At 36.7% G+C, this 19,488-nt stretch overlaps 1 protein-coding gene across 1 annotated transcript in view; it reads left to right on the top strand.

Annotated features, from left to right (window-relative positions):
• The window catches only part of SETD3 (SET domain containing 3, actin histidine methyltransferase), a 61,540-nt gene extending 45,656 nt beyond the window's left edge, over nucleotides 1–15,884 (top strand). The window contains exons 7-13 of the mRNA XM_036383862.1: nucleotides 681–739; nucleotides 2,580–2,694; nucleotides 6,924–6,998; nucleotides 9,665–9,831; nucleotides 10,472–10,557; nucleotides 12,301–12,461; nucleotides 13,092–15,884. Coding sequence (XP_036239755.1) covers nucleotides 681–739; nucleotides 2,580–2,694; nucleotides 6,924–6,998; nucleotides 9,665–9,831; nucleotides 10,472–10,557; nucleotides 12,301–12,461; nucleotides 13,092–13,535 — 1,107 coding nt within the window. The 3' untranslated portion in view covers nucleotides 13,536–15,884. The remainder of the gene's footprint in view (nucleotides 1–680; nucleotides 740–2,579; nucleotides 2,695–6,923; nucleotides 6,999–9,664; nucleotides 9,832–10,471; nucleotides 10,558–12,300; nucleotides 12,462–13,091) is intronic.
• Nucleotides 15,885–19,488: the final 3,604 nt, after the last annotated feature.

Genomic DNA, 19,488 nt, shown 5'->3' with positions numbered 1-19,488 from the left:
GCTTCTTAAAGCTTTTAGAAATTAAATGTTTGCTTGTTAATGAGAACTGTGTTACACATTCTCAAATGACACAGCTCCACTTTTAGATAGGAGCGTGTGTAGATGGGTTAATGTAGATACTGCCTAATCAGTGTTTGTCACCAAAGCTATTTAAATATTTTAATCTGCTTTTGTTTCAGAGGTGTAGTGCAACTTTTACTGAATAATACTGTTACAGGTATCAAGGAAGAATTGAAAATCTTGTATAATATTTCTTGCATTTGTGAAATACCTCACTGATATCACAGAGGAGAGGAAAATGTGGAAGTTGGTGAAAGCTAATGTACACTGATTGTCTGATTTCTTTCCCCCACTGTGCATTGAGGGCTGGATTGTGTTTTACCTTCACACACTCAGTCCACCTTAAATTTTTTTTATTTTTGTACAATGTCTGTGGGTTCCAGCCTTGAAATATGAAGAAACAGATTTATGGCGGCTGCTGGGCACAACAAATTAAGTTGACAGTGATGTATGAGAGCATAATAGCATGATGATCCCTCTGTAGCGCGGCTGGACGCCTCCTGCTTCATTTGGCTCTTGTTAGGATCTGTTAGGCAGCTAAATAATGAAATTCTGCTGACTGATTTCTGATTTCTCTTTTCTTCCTCTTTTCACCTTTTTATGCAACTTACATTTTGCAGACCCATCCTAATGCCAGCAAACTGCCCTTAAAGGATTCTTTCACTTATGACGACTACAGGTTGGTCTGTCTTTTAATTTTTTTTCTTTGTTTCTTTTCTGTTTTTACTATGGTAAACTGTGGGGCCCTGGAAGTCTTAATTGGTGGGAAAGCCCTATTTTTGCTGAAATTTTAATTGTAGGATTTGATACTAATACACTTTATTAGTGAAGAAGAAAGTGAAATAAATATGCAGATTTTAATTGTTACAAAGGAATAGTCATTCATTATAAGCAGTTAGTTTAGCTCACTGGCACACATAGTCAGATTACTAAGGCTAATTCCTTGTTTCTTAAGAAAATAATTCAGTTGATGTGGCAGGAGTTTTAGGGTTTGGGGAAATTTTTTAATTTTTTTTTTTCATAAAAGGCTCTACCAGCACACACTAGCAAAAGTTAATATCTCAAGCTGCTGCTGTTGAACAGGAGAGCTGGAGAATGGAAGTTGTACACATGAAGCATGAGTGTCACTTGGAGGTGCTATAAGGGGTGACAGAACTAAGATTAAAAGAATAATAATTAAGATAATGAGAGCTTTAATTCTGTTAAATGATTAAAATAGCATGAATAAAAGACATTCATAAGAGATTTTCTAGCCTAGTTGTACTTGTGGGTAAGGCTATAAAAGTGGGATTTCTGAAGCATGCCTCCTTCACTTAAAGAGAGGAACACACCAATTTACAAGTGAGGTGGTGTAAAATTTTACAGACAAATTGCAACAATTAACAAGAAGCATGTTGTTACTGTGTTTCAAGCAGTCTTTCTATATCAGAATTATCTACAATTTAACTTTCTTTTTAGACCTAGGTTGATTTCAGTTGGCCACTGTCTTTCTTATCAATCTAGTTCTTCTGAAGAAATCCTTCACAAGTCTTATTCTGTATATTAAGTACATGTTAGTAGTGAAGTCTGTGTGAATTAAAATTATTTTGACCTTCTCCTGGTGACATCTTTTTTCCCCTCAAAAAACCCCACAACACATATATGTAGTAAGGCCAGAATATGGTGAGACAAATATTCTTTTTTCCACTAGTGTTTAATATTAATTTTTGTCAGGTATAAAATAAAAAATGAAATCTAGAAAATACTGAAGTTCTAAGCTTTTCTAAAGATTTTTATGTTTGAAAAGGTAGCTTGCATTTTGTTTACTTAACCTGACTTAGAAGGGTTTTGAATGATGTCCATGTGCTAAAGAATTATGTAATACTCTCTTCATGGTTTTTACCTGGATATCTGTTTGGAATGTTGTGGCTTTTTTTCCTCTCAATACTATTGAGCAGAAAATTTAGCAATACTGACCTAAGCCAAAATCTTGCAAATTGAAGAGAAACACTTGCCAAAAGATCATGCATGTGTCAGGTGGTTGCACTGGTTTCCAGTTCATGCAGTACATAAGCTTTTTAGAGAGTGAGGGGGAAATATACCCTGGCTCTTACAAGAGTGTGCACATATGTGGGAGCTCCTGCTGCCCAGCAGGAGAAGCTGCAGGAGCAGGTGACCCTGGGTTTGGGATGTGTAGTGTGAGATATGTGTGTGGTGAAGGGCTGGGAAGCAGAAGCTGACAAAGGGAGTGGATCCTGGCTGAGGAATGCAGCCAATGGAAGGTGTGAAGAGTCACTTGCAAAGAGAAGAGGGGTCACAATCCTGGTTTGGTATTTGTTCTGTGTGCATGTCTTGGAAACCTGGGAGCTGCTGCTTTTCCTGCAAGTGATATTGCCTTCTACTGTTCCTATAGTCAGTGTGATCTTGAAGGAAACTAAGTTTGGAAACTCCCAGTCTAAATGATTGCTTCAGGTGGGACTATGGCCAATTGTGTTTTAATGCTTTGAACATTGACCATCTCATGTTTTTATCTTTTGCAGATGGGCAGTTTCCTCTGTTATGACACGGCAGAACCAGATTCCAACAGAAGATGGTTCCAGAGTTACACTGGCTCTAATACCTTTATGGGACATGTGTAATCATACTAATGGACTGGTAAGTATTTCTTCAGTGTTGCTGAACGACTTTAGGGGTTAGGTATTAAGTCTTTCAACTGCTATACAACAGTTTAGTAACACTTTCTGTTATGCTTCTTAACACAGGTATGCTATCTTCCCAAGAAACCCTAGAAAAACTAATATCTGAAAGAAAGGTTTGTCAGTTTCTCAAATATCTTATGATAGCTTTTCAGGCAGAGCTTTCTTCATCTAGAGAAAACCATACAAGAGATTTGATACTTGTGTAAAGTTATGTCTTGTGTACATACAATGTACTTGTAAAAGTTTTCATTTACATGAAATGTTTTGTCCAGACAAGTCTGAGTAGTCTCCTGACATGGAGCTTTGTTTCTGGTGGGCTGAAGAAGATGCACAGTACTGGACAGAATTGTTCTGAGAACAGAAAGCAGGCACTGATGGATGTTGCCTCTTGTAGCTACCACTAGGGAAAGTGGTTAGAGATTTGCAACTAAGAAATACTGCCTGCTCTCCTAACCATGCCCAAAGAGCCTTGTTACAGAGACAGCAACAACAAGAACAAAGCCTAGTTCAACAAAAACAGTACATCTGTTACTACATCAAAGAAACAAAATGCAAAAATACTACTTTAGGGCATATTAAACATTTAAAAGGTGACATATGTATATAGAAAGTCAGACCTGCTGACATTTTGGCTTACGTGCGCTAGTTCAGGGGATGATTCCTGATTTCATTAACAGACTAGTTAATGCTGAGGTGAGGAAATGGAAACCCAGAGAGGCTGTTTTATCAATGTTATTTAGTCATGCTCATGCACACTTCAAAAGTCATACCCCCTACTTGTGTTTCCAGTAGATATTATTTGTTGTAAGCACTGGATATAACCATCCTATTCAAGTGATCTGTCTCTTTTGTGGGAGGGTTGACCTAAATGTTAGGACAGCAGAATGTGTTAGTGCTGTTGGTATAAAAAAGTCTGTTTTAAATGAACAAACTGTAAAGTAAGTTGTTTTTCACTTGACATTTAGCTAATTTACTGTTACTATGACTGTATCAATTACAGCATGGTAGGCTAGGCTACGAAGGTACAAGTGTTTGGGGTTTATTATTTATTTTTCATTATTGCAAGGTGATTACATGTTCTTTAACAGTGATTCTTGCCTTTGCCTATTTGTTATGCAATCTCACAGCTTTGATTTAGCAATAAAGTTCATATGAGAGTCTTCAGTACAAAGAAAATTGCTTAAAATTCAGAAATGTGTATTTTTGTAATATAAGTCATAGCTGCAAGCATCAGTACTTCCTGTACCCTTTTCCTGCTGGGCATCTCTTTCAGATGCTTTTGCAGAGACTTGTCTGTATTCATTAGACAACTCTTAATGAATGCCTTCAAAGTTAGGATTAGAGTAAAGAGGAAGGGAATCAAGGTTCTGTGAGGGAAAATTTAAGTAGCATATATTAAAAGAGCAGCTATTTATGTTGTTTTACTCATTCAAACTTCTATTTAAATTGATAAAGTAATTTTTATTTTTATTATGCTCTTTAACAGTGGGTTTGATATGGAGCCAGCCTTTGGAGCCAAACCTCCTAATGCAGTAGTATATCAGGATTTGAAACATTTTTTTATGCTGAAATATATCCTAAAGGGCAAAGGGGGTTGTGCTGAACTTAAATATTTTGTATATATGTAAAGATTTCAGTCATTTATTTCATATTTCTAGAGAAAATAATTTAAATGGGTATAAATTCAGGAAGGATAGAAAACTGTAGTATTGGCAATGGGCTAAGAAAAGCTTCTAAAGCTATTTCTGTTGTGTGCTAGTTGCCTTTTATTATTAGAAATGGGGGGTGACTGCTAAAATAACTGTAAGCTGCCTATATTGTAGTTTATCTTATTTATCTTATTGTAGATTGAGGTGAGGGTGGGCTCTGCTCTCATCACAGCACAATCCCTTTAAAATACATGAAGGGAACTGTTATCCATTGCAGGAAAGTAAGAAACAAAAGATGACATAGAATGCAGCCCTGTGTAGTTTATTCCAAATGTAGTGCTGAAATACCTCCCAAGTCAATCAGCTACCATATATATCCCTGTTGTTGCTTTATTCCACAGGGCCCCTTTCCATGAGCTAGATAATAAAATGCTCTTTGGATTTGAACTGGAGCTAGGTCCATCCAGCTTTTTCTTGCTTCTGACACTATTAATTAGATCAACCTGCCTCTAAGAACTATTTCAAAATGGTTGTCTTCATGCATTTCTCATTGTTATTCTTTAGTGGGATTGTATTTTGACAGTCAGAGGTTGATTACCAGTTCTGACAGAGCTTTGAATAAGCTACATTCTGCCTGTTGGGCTGGGTCCATCCTTAATCACTGACCAAGCAGACTATTGCATGCTTTATACACAACTTGAAATTCATGTATCAGTCTGCTTCAGAAATAAAACTGAAGGGATGCAATTTGTCAGCTATCATGTGGGAAGAGAAGTAAACACCCTGTTAATTCTCTTACGTGACTGCTATTAAAAGAAGGAGGAAATAGGAGTCTAGCACTCCATTATGCTTTATAGAAAAGTCTTTCAGAAGTGCTGCTGGCTTTTGTGTGCTGTTTGGGTTTTTTTTTTTTAAAGCAAAACTAAAAATTTAAAAGGAAGATCAGTACTCCAGTGAGGCATGCTTAAACTGACAGAATCCTCCTCATAAAATAATGGAATTTCCCCAGTCTGTGAAAGCCTTCTGTTCCACTGGCATTTCAAAGGATTGGAGTGGACTTTTCACACTCAGAACTATTTCACTGAGTTTACACACTAAGAAAATTTCAGGACAGGTCAAGAGTTTCTTTTTTTTGGATGAAAAGTACAGTTTTTCAGAAGATGACTGATTTGTAGAAAGTAGATTTGTTATCCTCTTGCATTTGTAACCTGCAATTCAGGGTAGGATAACTTTCTAAACCGAAAATCTTAATTAAAACTGTGCAGTCCAAATTAGAGAATGCACAGGAATTTTTGTATTCAAGTACTGCAGCCTGTGTTTCTCAGTGGGCTGCATTGCATGGCTCTTGTGTTCTTTACTGATCTCCACAAACCCATTTAACAGACCTGCAGTGAGCATCTGCACAGGGAGCTTTCTGCAAGCGTCTGCAGGGCTGGGCTGCCCGTGCTTGGGGCTGACATTTTGGATTTGCTCCATTTGAAAGCACTGTTTCGGCTGACAAATGCACATTTAATGATGCAAGCAGTGCAAAACTATTAATGTGTGAGCCATCAACCAAGCTTTTGAAATAATCTGAGTAGTTCTGTCTTTGGACAAGCTGCATCCAAGATGGGAATTGGGGTATACTGCGACTCATATCAGTCAGCTTACAAAACTTTTCATTTTTGAAGGCTGAGAGAGAATTGCTGGCTTCTTCTAGGTTTTTCCCCAGGCTTAGAGCATATTTTTCCATGAGTTACCTCTGTCAGTACTGAACTCAGACTACCTACCATAAAAGTTGCTTTCTGATTTTTCAGCAGCTTATGTTCCATCCTGTGGCTGCATCTCTGGTCATACTATTCAAGAACATGCTGTTCGTCACTTAATAAAAAATATTACATTTTTAGGAAAGCTTTACTTGTTAGTGTGACCCCTTTACAGTGTAGTAATTATTTTTGGGGAAGTGCAGGTTTGTCAAGAGAGTTTATCCTCTTCCATTGCCAGCTACCATCTCAAAAATCCTTTTAGCATTTTAAGAGTATTACTTAACTTTTAGATAAAGGGATTATTTTCAAGTAAATTATAATTCTCTGAAGATTGTATCCCCTAAAGATCCACAGTTATCTAATCCTTTTTCATTGAGAGATCAAAAATGTGTTGGCAGTTGAAGGATAAAGCACAGTATATAGAGCTGTCAGTGCCTTGCTCCCTTGGGCCTCATGGGAGTGACTGAAAGCTCCAGAACTTTATAACAAGCTGCCAGCTTTAGCATGGTACTTTGTCTGTGCTCTATGGAGGGTACCTTCCTCAGAGCCTTCTGTTCACTTCAGGTAGGTTATTTCCTCCATTAGATTTCTTTAATGCTGAGACTTTTTTTAAAAAAAGAGATTGCTCAGGAATCGTAAAGCAATCACTATCAGCTGTATTCTGTTGTGCTGAGAAAGAAATGTGTGCAATTCCTATTGTTAATATTTATTTCCAACAGGGAAATTTGTCAGTGGTGGGAGAGAGAAATATAAAATGCTAAATGTACTTTTGTCACTCTTTTCCTGGATAGATCACTACAGGCTACAATTTGGAAGATGACCGGTGTGAATGTGTAGCACTTCAAGATTTCAAGGCTGGAGAACAGGTAGTGTGAAGAGTTGTCTACATTATTGTTGTTCCATTAAGTTCTATGAACACTTGGTGACTCCCTAGAAAATTTTAATAATGTAGTAGTGTGGATTAAACCCTGCTACATTTGAAATTTATTATGCTGAGCTAATTTTGAGTGAAAATGCTACCAAACTAAATACGTGTGCATTTTTTCAGAATATTTTCTATCACTTGGTAGACCCTGACTGTAGGAGAGTTTTATTCCTCGTATTTTATAGAACTAGTTGAAATATTTAATTTTAATGTGAACATACACAGCCACCAAGTTAGGAATTCTGGAAGAGCTTAGTAAAAGGCCCTGTCCAAAAGGCCAAAGATAAATAATTTTTAGATTTGTCTGTAGTAATGGATTGTAGAGTCTTTTTTAACAATGGTGTTTGTTGGCTTATGTTTCTTGTTAGTCTTTGTTCATTTAAAAGAGGTGAAATGCAGTACAGTTGCCAGTTATTTTAACCCATGCTGTTGTCATTGCAATGCTTAGTGGAAATGAGGAAGGACCTAAAAACATACTGTGTCCCTTTCACACAGGCATGCATGCATTTACCTCTTCATCCTGAGACAGCAGGAGAGTCTTGCAAAGATGCATGGAACAGTTCAGAATCCAGTATTTTGATCAGAACTGCTCAGAACCAAAACTGAGTGTCCAAACTAGTGATGCACTGAAGACAGTGGTTCTAGGAGTGTAGGAAGCCCCTGTGCTGTGTCAGCAGCCAGCCTAAACCCTCAAGTGGAGCAGCACTCCTTTTCTGACTGCTGCCTGTGCAGTCAGCATGGCCAGACAAAGCCTTTGTCTATGAAACATCCTGAAATGTTTTGTAACTCAGCCTCTGAGTTTTTACTTTTACTCTGTTATTTTGCCAGTCTTACAATTTATAATATTGTGATTTTAATTTTTCTTTTGTATTGTTACCTTTTTTAACAAAGAAGTATCTGGCATTTTTTCTTTATTGAATACATCTTTCCAAAAGTGTATTTATCCTCATTGCTATGCTGAGGTTTACAGTGATTGTAAATTTTTGCTCTCAGAATTTGTTATGGTAGTCAAATATTTTCTGTTTTTTCCAGTTGTGGTGTGATGAGTTAAAAGAGGTCCACAGTTTTTCCAGAAGTGATCCAATTTATAATTTTCCACAGCTGGCAATGGATGTGTCATATAGCTGTTCTGGCTGCTCTCTCCATTTCAATTATAGAGGGTTCCTATATTTCAATTTTATTTTAGTAGTTTCACTTTGTCTGCTATTTATCAGAATTTCTGTGCAAACTTTAACTGTTAGTGACATCTTTAAAGCACTGTAATTATATAATGCTTCAGTCCTTTAATATACCATGCAGATGTCATTTCTTACAGTTTTAGCAGGAAGAGTGTATGATCCATGCTTTTACTACTAAAAATGTTAGGCAGCAGAGGTCCACAGAGTCTGTCAAACACTGGCCTGAAATAACACAATTCTCACTGTGTTTAATTGGATTTTTTTGTAAAACAGTCTTGGGGTGTAAGAGCATACTGTGTAATCTATACATGATATGTGACTTTTAGTTTAATATGAGATGTATCACAATAGTTTTAAAACTTGAGAGGGTGAGCAACTCTCTCCTTACCCACTGCCTCAATACACCTGGTCTGGTCACATGTTCATCATATGAGTGTGTTACAGTATAATGTTTAGTATAATTCAATATCATACTTAAGCATTTGGTGCTTAGGATAAACAGCTCTTACACAAAATTGAAAACAGAGAAAATAAATGGCATCATTGCTGTTACTGAGCCCTTTAGAGAGCACTGTGTCTTTCTCTGTCAGCTAGAGAGGAATGGAAGCTTGCAGGCATCCAGAGCACTGCTGTACCCTGAGGTTCTGAAGGGAATTCTGTAACTGCTGGGACTTCTTTTTCTGACTGACAATTTTATTATCAGACACAAATGGGAAAATATCCTCTTGATGTGGGAGAATACAATTGGTACTCTGACCTCTAGTCCCATGAATTTCATACTGCCTAGCCCTGAGTTAATACATTCTGCAGGTTATATTTAGTAACTTCTTTTAAAATGTGAATTAAAGTAACTATATGCTTTATAAAAAAGAGTTCAGAGTAAAACAAAAATAAATACTGGCTGAACACAGCTCAGATCTCTCTGTATGATGTACTGTGGTATATCCATATCTTAAGGTAACATTTAAATGAAAGCAAAGTTGATCTATCAGCAGTGTAGTTTTGAGTGGACATTTGGTTGGGGAAAATGATTCCAGAAACACCATATCTTTTAATGGGCCCTCCTTGTCTCTGATTTTTTTAGCCTTTAGCAAGCCTTTGAAAGCTTATTTCTGTATGCTGGTACTTTATGTCAGTGTGAGAAACCAGAACATTTTTTTTTTAAAGTACAGAATAAAAATTTCCTCTTGCCTTTCAAAGTCTGTGTTATACATGTATATGTTTACATCTACCTCTAAAGTGTAATTGCCATATTGTATACAGCATTTGAGTCAATACCAGAAAACAAAGCATGTTTCTTCATATAACCAAATATACATTGTACTCAGAATAGTAACTCTTCTAGAAAATAACTTTCAAATTATGTCAATTTTGTGAGCTGATCTTAAGCTTTTTTCCTGTCCCTTCACTTCTCTTTTCATCCTTCTAGATTTACATTTTTTATGGCACTCGGTCAAACGCTGAATTTGTGATCCACAGTGGTTTTTTCTTTGATAATAATTCACATGACAGAGTGAAAATAAAGCTTGGCGTGAGTAAAAGTGACAGGCTGTATGCTATGAAGGCAGAGGTCTTAGCTCGTGCTGGTATCCCAACGTAAGTAAAACACAATGCCATGGGTTTTTCAAAACATTTCCAAAGTATATAGTGTCCAGTAAAGCATAGATGGAGCTCTTTTGTGATAATTTTCTTAGGTGTTATATTTCTCCTGTTTGTATAGCAAATTAAAGTTATTGTAATAATATTTACAGAAGTTCTCTGAACTATATTATCATCTAATTTGAACCATATATAAGGAAAAAGGCCTTTGCTTTAATAACCATTTGAACAAAAACAGAGCAAGGATTAATTTGAAGCAATCTGTGGCTTTACTTTCTTTCCTATCCCTTGCAGACATAGTGCAATGCTCAGTATGTGAATCACAGCATTTTCCTTTAGTCATTTAAGTCCAGAGGGTACTATTAGGAGCAGCAGACATGAAACATTGCATTTTCATGAATTTATTATGAAAGCTGAATAAAATAATTTTAAGTGTAAAATTTTAGAGATAATCATTCTTTTCAGATACAAGTTAGGGAAGCTTTTCTGTTTGAGCTAATATTACCTAATTTTTTTAAGTTACTTTTGTAGCAGTACATTTGTTGTATACTTTATGGTCTTTTATATTAAAATAAGTTAAAAGATATGACAATTGGACTTGTATTTACTGCTGTTGTTTGATTGTTTCTTTTATTAGTTCAAGTGTTTTTGCCTTGCACTCCACTGAGCCTGCAATCTCTGCCCAGCTTTTGGCTTTCCTTCGAGTGTTTTGTATGAATGAAGGTAGGATATTTTATGAAGATAACCTAATTTATGTTTGTGTTGTTGTGGGGATTTTTGATTGTTTTTCTTAATGTAGGAATGGGATAGACATTTATATAAAACATTAATATAGATGATCAGAAAAGTTGAGGAGTTTAAGTTAAAAAGGTTAAGTTAAAAGCTACTGAGAACCCCAATCTTTGTCCATGTCATCTGAGGGAATATTTCAGTAACTCTGAAAGCATGAAATGATACAATTTTTTATTTATTTTAATCGCCCAGACTCTCGTGAATGAGTGAGCTTTGGAGTTTGATCTCTAGTTCTTGGGTTTCAAAATAGTTTGCAGAACAAGATCATGCAAGACCTAGGGGTTTACATGCTTAAAATCACAGCGTTTTAGTCATCACCACTGGAATAATTTATGTGTTAAATTGGAATATTCTGTACTGTAAAAGAAATATGGAAGAGACATTTCAAAGTTGAGTATTTTCTATATTTTAGTAATTTGTGAACTAAATATTCAATATTTTGGTAATTGGTAATTTCTGTATTTTCAGACTGTCTTTCTAGTGTTTCTCTTCTGTTACTTCTATTTGTGGGGAAAAATATGTGTGCATTTAATAAATATTCACCTTATTTGTGCATGTGAAACTTCTCATTAAATGCTCATAATAGCTGGTTAGTTGGTTAGATGCAGTTTTGAAGGTTATGGATGTGACAGTTTGTCATGACAGTGAGAGAACTCCCTTGCAGTTAGGAATACTGTGCAGATGATGTGGATTTTTTGTGCCAGCAGGAATACTGAAGTAGTTGAGTTTCTGCATGTGGTCTATTTGCTTTCTTTAATAAAAACAATGTAACTTAGTGTCATGCCTTCACTTCCTCTTGTCATCCATCTCTTAAAACTTACTAAGAAATTAGAATATACCAGAACAGTTCGGTTGGAAGGGACCTACATCCATCTCTTGTGATTGCCTCATACTTCTGGGAAGTAAATTCAAGGAAGAAAATTTTAGGATGCTGATGAGGGAGTGAATTTTGGCTTGGAGAGGAAAATATAGCTAGTGAATGCTTTAATTGCATTTCTCTGGTATATGATTGTGCTCAGTTTATTTATATGTTTTAAATACTGTTTAGGAAAACTGTTTATTGAGAAACTACATGCAAGCTCTTGGTGAAGTTTGTCATAACTGCTTTGCAGTAGTCAAATTTATTAATTAAAACTTAAATGAAATTTGTGTAATATCAAGGAGCTGATTAAATGTTTTCTACTCTTGAGTTTTGATGGATGTCTTTTCTGACCACCTGTAGGAAGTTTTTGCTACTGAAAAAGATTATCAAAACAATAGGAAAAAGAATTCCATTGCTATTTGCACGCTCTTCGGCCTGTTCCTTTTATTCTCAAAAAGTTCATTGCACTCTTTACAAATTACTCCCTTTCATTTATGAATGATTTTACAAAACATTCTGTTTCACTGATGGAGATTTATGCTGTGTATGAGAGGCTGTGATGTCTAAAGTATCTTCATTTCCAGGTGGGGAGAAGGCCCATTTGCTGCTGACCTGAAGACTTGAAGTTGTCTCTTTGAGGCAAATCCTAGAGAAAAAGCAGCATATCTGATAATTCTTATTTGAGGGAGAGGGTTATTTTTTGCTAGCTGCTCAAAGATATATGATTGAAAATAAATCTTTCTGCAGTTTGTCAACTGACAAAGTGAATGATGAGATTGTTTTTTAACAGATTGGTTTTATACTTATTGCAGAAGAGCTGAAGGAGCACTTGATAGGTGAGCATGCGATTGGCAAAATCTTCACTCTGGGGAACTCTGACTTTCCTGTTAGCTGGGACAATGAAGTTAAACTTTGGACATTCCTGGAAGCTAGAGCATCCCTTCTTTTGAAAACCTATAAAACAACTGTGGAGGTAAAATTATCATTATGTGTAATTTAAAAGTCTGAGTTCTTCTGTGTGTTGAGATTGTAGGAAAAGATATTTTGTCCTTCATTTTGTCTTTGCAAACTTCAGCCTGAATGTTAGCACATAATTAATTCTGTACTTTTTAAGTGCAGAAACAGTTTTGCATTATCTAAGGAAAATCAAATAAGATTGCAAAAAAGGAAATTTTGTTAATGTAATTTTGTTAATGTATTTTTCCTTTGATTTTCCAAGTAGAGACTACCTGCTTTTTTCTCTGCAAATAAGATAGGGAATCAGTTTCAACTTGTTTTCTGTTTGTTGCATTCTCCAGATTGCAAAGCAATGTGCTCCTATTGCAAATGTATAAGTGAACCTACGTGTTGCATGTATTTGTGAAGTAACCTGACTTTGCTTGTCATGCAGACTGATTTATGTGCAGAAATGTTGGGCTTTTTTATGATTTCATGACAAATTTCACTGGGACTCCTTGCAACACTTGCAGACCCCCCTCATGTCCATTTGGCTCTGCCTGGAGAGCCTGGTGTCACTCCTGCTCAGAGAAAGAGATGAGGTGAGGGAGGGGCTGTTTGATTGTGTAAGGTGTTAGTAGCAGACTTGCTTTTTCTTTCCTACCAGGTGGATAAGTCCTTCCTGGAGACTCACAACCTCACTGCACATGCGACAATGGCCATCAAACTGCGCTTAGGTGAGAAGGAGATCCTGGAGAAGGCGGTGAAGAGTGCAGCTGCCAGCAGAGAGTATTACAGGAAACAAATGGCAGACGGAGCTCCGCTCCCCAAGTATGACAAGGGCCATATTGCCTTGTTGGAGAACACTGTGGCAGACTCTAGACTCCCTATTGTCTTGAGAAACCTAGAAGATGTGGAAGAGCAAGGGGACTTAAAGATTGATGAAGCCATTGATGCTGAAGTCACAGAGAATGGGTTTGTAAATGGTGAAAACTCTTTATTTAATGGGACCAAATCAGAAAGTGAAAATCTTAGTAAAGAGAAAAGCAACAGAGGGACTGAAGATGCCAAAGAATCTTCTTCAGAAAGTACTGATGAGGTTAAAGAATAGTCCTAAAATTTTACTTTCTTGTGAAATTAAACTAGCTGAAGTTTATCAACAGTGCATTTATGTTGGTGTGTTCCTTTGTTAACATTTCTCTTTCTGCAGAGAAAAATGGTTTTGCTGCTTTATATAAAAATGAAATTTTAAGTTATTTAAAAGATTTAGCATCCCTTTTCAATTAAGATTGCCATCTTGCTTTCAGGCAAAAACTGGGGAAAGAGGTGCCTTTGGAAGATTTTGCAGCCCTTTGTTGAACCAAATGTATTTTCTTCCTGGGGAAGAATTAAGCTCTTCTATCTGCTGTGCGTTTGTTGTTCTGTCACTCTGACTACCGAAATTAAAAGCTTGCTCTGCCTCCTGCCAAGAAAAGCAGAAGGCAGGACTGACTCGGTATTCAGCATGAAGGTAGGGGAGCAATACAGCAGAAAACTGAATGAGAGGATCAGAAACTTGGGAGACTGGAGGAAAACCTGTTTAAAATCAGGTGTGCCAGTCCAGAAAAAGGTAAGGTGGCAACCTTATGATTGGTAGTTTTAAATGTCAATGAGAATCCAAATTGTATACACTTAAAGTGATCTCTGAAGATTTCAGTTTACTTTGTCTTTTGTTTACTGTATAAAATATCTTTCTTCTTCAGTCGGAGTTAGGCTGCTACAATACAACATTCATTAACTTTTAAAGGCTGACTACTTTTTATTTCCAGGCAGTAGTTTTTATTTACAATGTTGGCAGAGCTACTGGAGATTTTGCAAGCAGATAGGCCAAGCCACAGCTTTAAACTGATCAAAGTGAGGTCACTTCCCAGCTTCTTCAGGTTTTCACAATGAGCTAGAGATTTTCAAAGCTACACTTTTGACTAAACCATTATTAAAAGGAAAATATTAACAATGTTCTTGTCTGCTACTCCTTCATTTCTGTGTTGTTGAATGTAACATTGAATTCACATGTTTACCTGATCTTACTCAACTTTGTCTTTTAGTTAAGATATTAATTGATCCTGCTTCCTCAAAGGAAATGGCAATCAGGTTTATGTATTTTTGGCCCAAGTCCAAACCACAGCCAAGTGTGCAGTGGTTTTTGCCATTTAGATTGTGTCTTCATCTGATGCACATTTCTTGTGATGCTGCCACAACTTAAGCAGGTCTACTGTCACCAGCAGTTTTGGTCACTGTCATAGTACATGTTTGAACTTCTAGGTGGAAACCATACAGTCCTAGCACTGTGCAATATCAAAACAAGGGTAATTCCATGGCTTGACTTTGAAATTACCAGCCTATTAGGAGGAGAGGAGGGCAGAATATTTTTATTTTGTGGATCAATTCAGAGGAGTATCAAGTGGTTTAAATCCGTTCTCAATATTAAGAACTTTGTCTCTTACTTTTGTATCCTTAAGTTCATGATGATGGATAGAATGGAATGCTTGGACAGTTGTTTAAAACTCAATAGAGGTTGCAAACTGCTCATTGAAGATCAGTTGCAGTAAATCGTCTTCTGGCACATTTGTAGTTTTTTTAGCCTTTGCATCTTTCATACTGCAACCTGGAACATGTGTTTTTGCATCAATCTTTGGTGCAATACACATTTAAATAGTGACCTTCTTTCAGGTTGTCATAGAAGTTCTGGTGTTCAGCTAGTATCAGTGTGGAAAAAATAGAAAAAATAGTTTTTTAAAAAGTATTTCACTAAGAATGGCATGTTGCCATTGCACCTTGGATATTGCTTCATCACTAACAAGATGCTGGACCAGTATTTTTGTAACTATATGCTGCCTTTGGTAGAATGTCATGGAATTGTTGTCTTGACAATTTAAATGTCATACAAGTAATTACATTTTGGTTTTTATTAGGACCAATACTCCACTTCTGTTTCTGCCACTTACATTGCACAACATTGTACTAGATACTATGATGCAATTCTGAAACTAGCCTTCCCTGAAAATTATAACTGTAATTCAGAATTTAAATGCTTTGATTCAATCTGATACACTGTATTTTGTTCCAGTATTTGCTAATATCTATGGCTTAGCAAAGCCTGTGGTCACCACAGGACAGAATGTGTGGGTTTTCTTGAATAAAATATAGTTCTACCATGTCTTCACTAGTGAGTGTATTATACAAGCAAAACCTCTACCTGATACTGACTGCTGTATCTTTTGGGGTCTGTGGGGAGAGGAATATCTGTCCAGGTGTACAGATGAAGATTAAAGGACAAATAGCTGGGGAAAAAACAAAAAAAGGATTCAAGTAAAAGAAAGGGAAAGTGTTTTACTGAGTGCATGGTCAAATTCTTACTCTTCATCTGTTAGTGTTATTTAGAAAAATATGTTACACACAATAAAAATAGTGAGTAATCTAATTTTGTAATTTGCATTTTTCCTCTATGCATGTAATGGTTCCTTCAGAAGCACTAACCTAAAACTTAAGCTCTTGAAAACTGAGGTGAAAACAAAAAAAATTGGCACTGATGAGCCCTTATTACCATCTGTCATGAAAACAGACCTTTCAAAGCATTTTAAAGTTAACTTTCTTCATAATGTTTGGTTAAGAGGCTGTTCACACTAATCCCAGGCTAAATGCCAAATCTTGCTTCTGTTTAGCTATCTAAAGTATTCCTGTAAGAAAGACATCACTTGCATTTCTCGGACTGTTCTCCAAAAGCAAAACAGGGGAAAAAAAGCCTTTTGAATTTTACATGAACCTACCTACTGATGAATCATTTCCCTAACAACCTGTAACTAGTTTGGGTCCGTGCCACAAGGTGATGTCCATATTTCCCTCTTGATAAAGTCAAATATACAAAATTGAGCAGCAACTGCCAGCCTGAAAAATGTTTTTAAAGTGTAAATGCAACTGTAGCTTAAGTGCTGTCATGAGTGAAGGAGAAATGAGAGCCTTCTGGCTGGGGAGGTGGGATGGTTTTTGTTCTTGGCTAGAATATTTATTCTTTGCCTCAGACATCATTATCAGGTGGTATGTACAGAAAATCTGTGCAACCCAACAGTAGATGCCTTCTTGAGGCTGATTTGCCTTTAGGGAGAAATGATCGTCATGGAGTCATGAAACTCGCATGATTCAATGGTATTCTGGAAGATTTAGGTTACAAAATCTCCTCTAGTTCACATGTTTAAAACCAGTATGTAGTATCTACTGCTGCCCATTCTCTCTCATTGTCTAGAAAGGCATGTGAAGTAATTATGAAATATTTGAAGTACTTCAATCAGACAAAAGAAAGGTGCTCCCAAAATCTTTTCTGATTTTATGGACTGAAACTCAGTCTAGGTATTTCTTGTACTCTGCTCCAAACAGGAGTTTTCAGTAAAAACATTGCCCTACCACATTTATCTGATGAAGCAATACCCATCCCTTTTCCTCTAGAAGATTTTTAACTGATCCTTGTTGAAGTCAGATATGACCGCATGATTTTCACGTAATTACCATCTATATTTAATAGTTTCTATCGAGTTTCCTTCTTTGCATGCACTGCATGCTGTGCAAAGTACAACACATAAATTGGTGACTCATGGTTAGGAGAGCTTTCTTAGCATTTCCCAGGTTCTACATCTATTTCCTAACAAATGCCATAAGTTTGGAAACCATGTGGAGGACTTTTCAGTTAAAATTTAAAAAAATAAAAAACCTTTCAGTCCATAATTAAGAAAAAAGCAAACCACAAATGGTCCTGGTTTTTGGATCTGGTGTAATTTGTAATCATGAAAGATTAAGCTAGGTAGGGGAGGAAACTGAGGAGATGTCCTTTCCTAAGCGGAAAAGAGGAGCTGGACAAATGAACTGCAGCTAGTCTGTCCAGCTAGCAGTTTGTCCTCTGCCAGGGAGGCACAGTTGCTGCTCTCAAGAACAGGAAGTTCAGGAATTATTTCAGTGCATGTTCAAAATCATCTCCAATTAGTTCTGTAATTACTGTGAAATTTCACAATTAGGCAAGGGCTTCACTATAGATCACAAACACATATGGATCACAAAGAGTTGTGTTGAACTGGCAGTGAAGAGCACATGTGAGTCACTGCTGCCACTGAGACTTGACTTTGCTTCTTCAGAAAGGTGCTTAAAATCTGCATGAGTATAGGGGATAGCATCTTGCACATGAGTAATGTTGGTTTTCACAGCTGGGTCGCCATTACTTAGGCACAGATTCAAACACCATCAGAAGTAGATAATTGAACTTAAACAGTGGTATTTTACTTGTTTACTGTTTTTAAAAAATGGGCTAACTTGCCAGCCCTGAGTGCATAAGTCAATTGTCCTTTGAATAGGATTAACAGGGGCAAAAAAGCAAATTTCCCTGTAACATCCCATGCATGGCAAGCACCAAGAGTAGCTTCATTCCAGCTTGCAGCCTTGTTTCACTTACACGTGTTTCTGACCAGGTTCCCTCTTGCTTTGTGTTCAGCTGGGGCAACCTGCCTGTGCCCTAGATGCTTTTCTATCTGTGGAGAAGTGTGGGCTGTCCTCTTGGCCAGTTCAGCAGTGTTTGACATGATGCTGTGGAATTCAGTCGATTTCATGTTGTACTGCTACCTTGGACCCATGCAAATGGAGCATTCATTTCTTTCTTTTAGCTTGCTTTTTGCAAATGCTCTTTGATTTAAATATGCTGTGGTTTGTTGTCGTATTCACAGAAGTTGCCTGTTCCTCCTATGTAAGGCTGAATTTTGGAAACTGTGTAGGTGTCCTGCATCCAGCAACTGCTTTAAGATATGGGTTTAAGGGAAATTCCATTCCCTTTGCTGTATTCCACACTGGTTCACCACTTTCAGTAATGTTAATACCTCAGCCAAGGCTCCTAATTTCAGCACTACTAAGTGGGCTTGTACACAGATTTGTGGTCCAAAGGTATGAATAATGTGCTTTAAAACTGAATCTCCATGCTGAAACAGGCATGCACAAACAGCCTCCTATGAACTGCAAAGGAATTTTTAGATTGCCTTGAATATCTATAAGTCCCACTGCCTTGCAGCAATTAATTCAAGTGATTGGATGCTAGGAATCGTTTATTATAATTGCACACAGGTAGTAATTTATTAGGGTGGCTGTTTCTTTTGGCATATGTCAAGAAGGTCAGAGTTTAGGCTTTTTTGGACATTAACCTAGTCTTCTGAAACTCTGAAGTTCCACTTTTTGGTCATTAATTTTGTACATGCTGAGATTGTGACAATTAACCCACTTAATAAAGGTCAAGTTTCAATTTTTTCCAATTTCTGGAACACTTAACTTTATTCCTTCTTGAAAATGGGCAGATACAGAATGATAAATAGTTATTAAATGAGAACGAAGATGTAGTTTTGCTGTCAAGATACTATTGAATGGTAAGTAACAAAAGGACCAGAGCTGCTATGGATTTGAAATAAAAGGAGTAGCACAGATCAAACTACAGGTAAATGAAATAGAGAAGTGTACATCACAGTGAGTGTTTAAAGTCATTTCTACATACATCCCTGTTAACTTACTCTACCTAAGCTTCTAAATTATGCAAATCCATAATTTGTCCCTTTAATTTTTTCCATGTACACATGTGATTTTTCCCACAGCTGTAAAGCAGCATCAAACCACAGCTAAAAGGCATAAACAAGCAAAGTGAGTAAGGAAGTGGTGGTGGTGTTTTCAGGTGACCAAAACCTAGTTATACTGCATTCCTTAATAATTCCTAGCTTTAAGGAGCCACAAGATTAGGGAAAAAGAGGCTCTTGGTTCTGTCTAGTGGCATCAATTCCTAAAGGGTACATTGGCATGTTGTGTCTCTTAAGCTATCACTTAAAAATTCTGAAAAGTATCTATCAAAAAGCATATTTATTAATTTTAAATTGTATCATCCATTGAAGAAATGTATACAGACAAATCAGAAGTAGTCATTTGCTGTGTTAATAAAATCACTGTACCTTTAATAGTTTGTCAGCGCTGAATAATGTTTGAAAACCTGTTCTTCACATTCATTTTTGAAGTTT

Source organism: Molothrus ater, chromosome 6 (assembly GCF_012460135.2).
Source record: "Molothrus ater isolate BHLD 08-10-18 breed brown headed cowbird chromosome 6, BPBGC_Mater_1.1, whole genome shotgun sequence".
In the NCBI taxonomy this organism is placed as follows: domain Eukaryota; kingdom Metazoa; phylum Chordata; class Aves; order Passeriformes; family Icteridae; genus Molothrus; species Molothrus ater.
The sequence above is the reverse complement of the archived record's forward strand: the minus strand, read 5'-3'. Positions and strand labels throughout refer to the sequence as shown.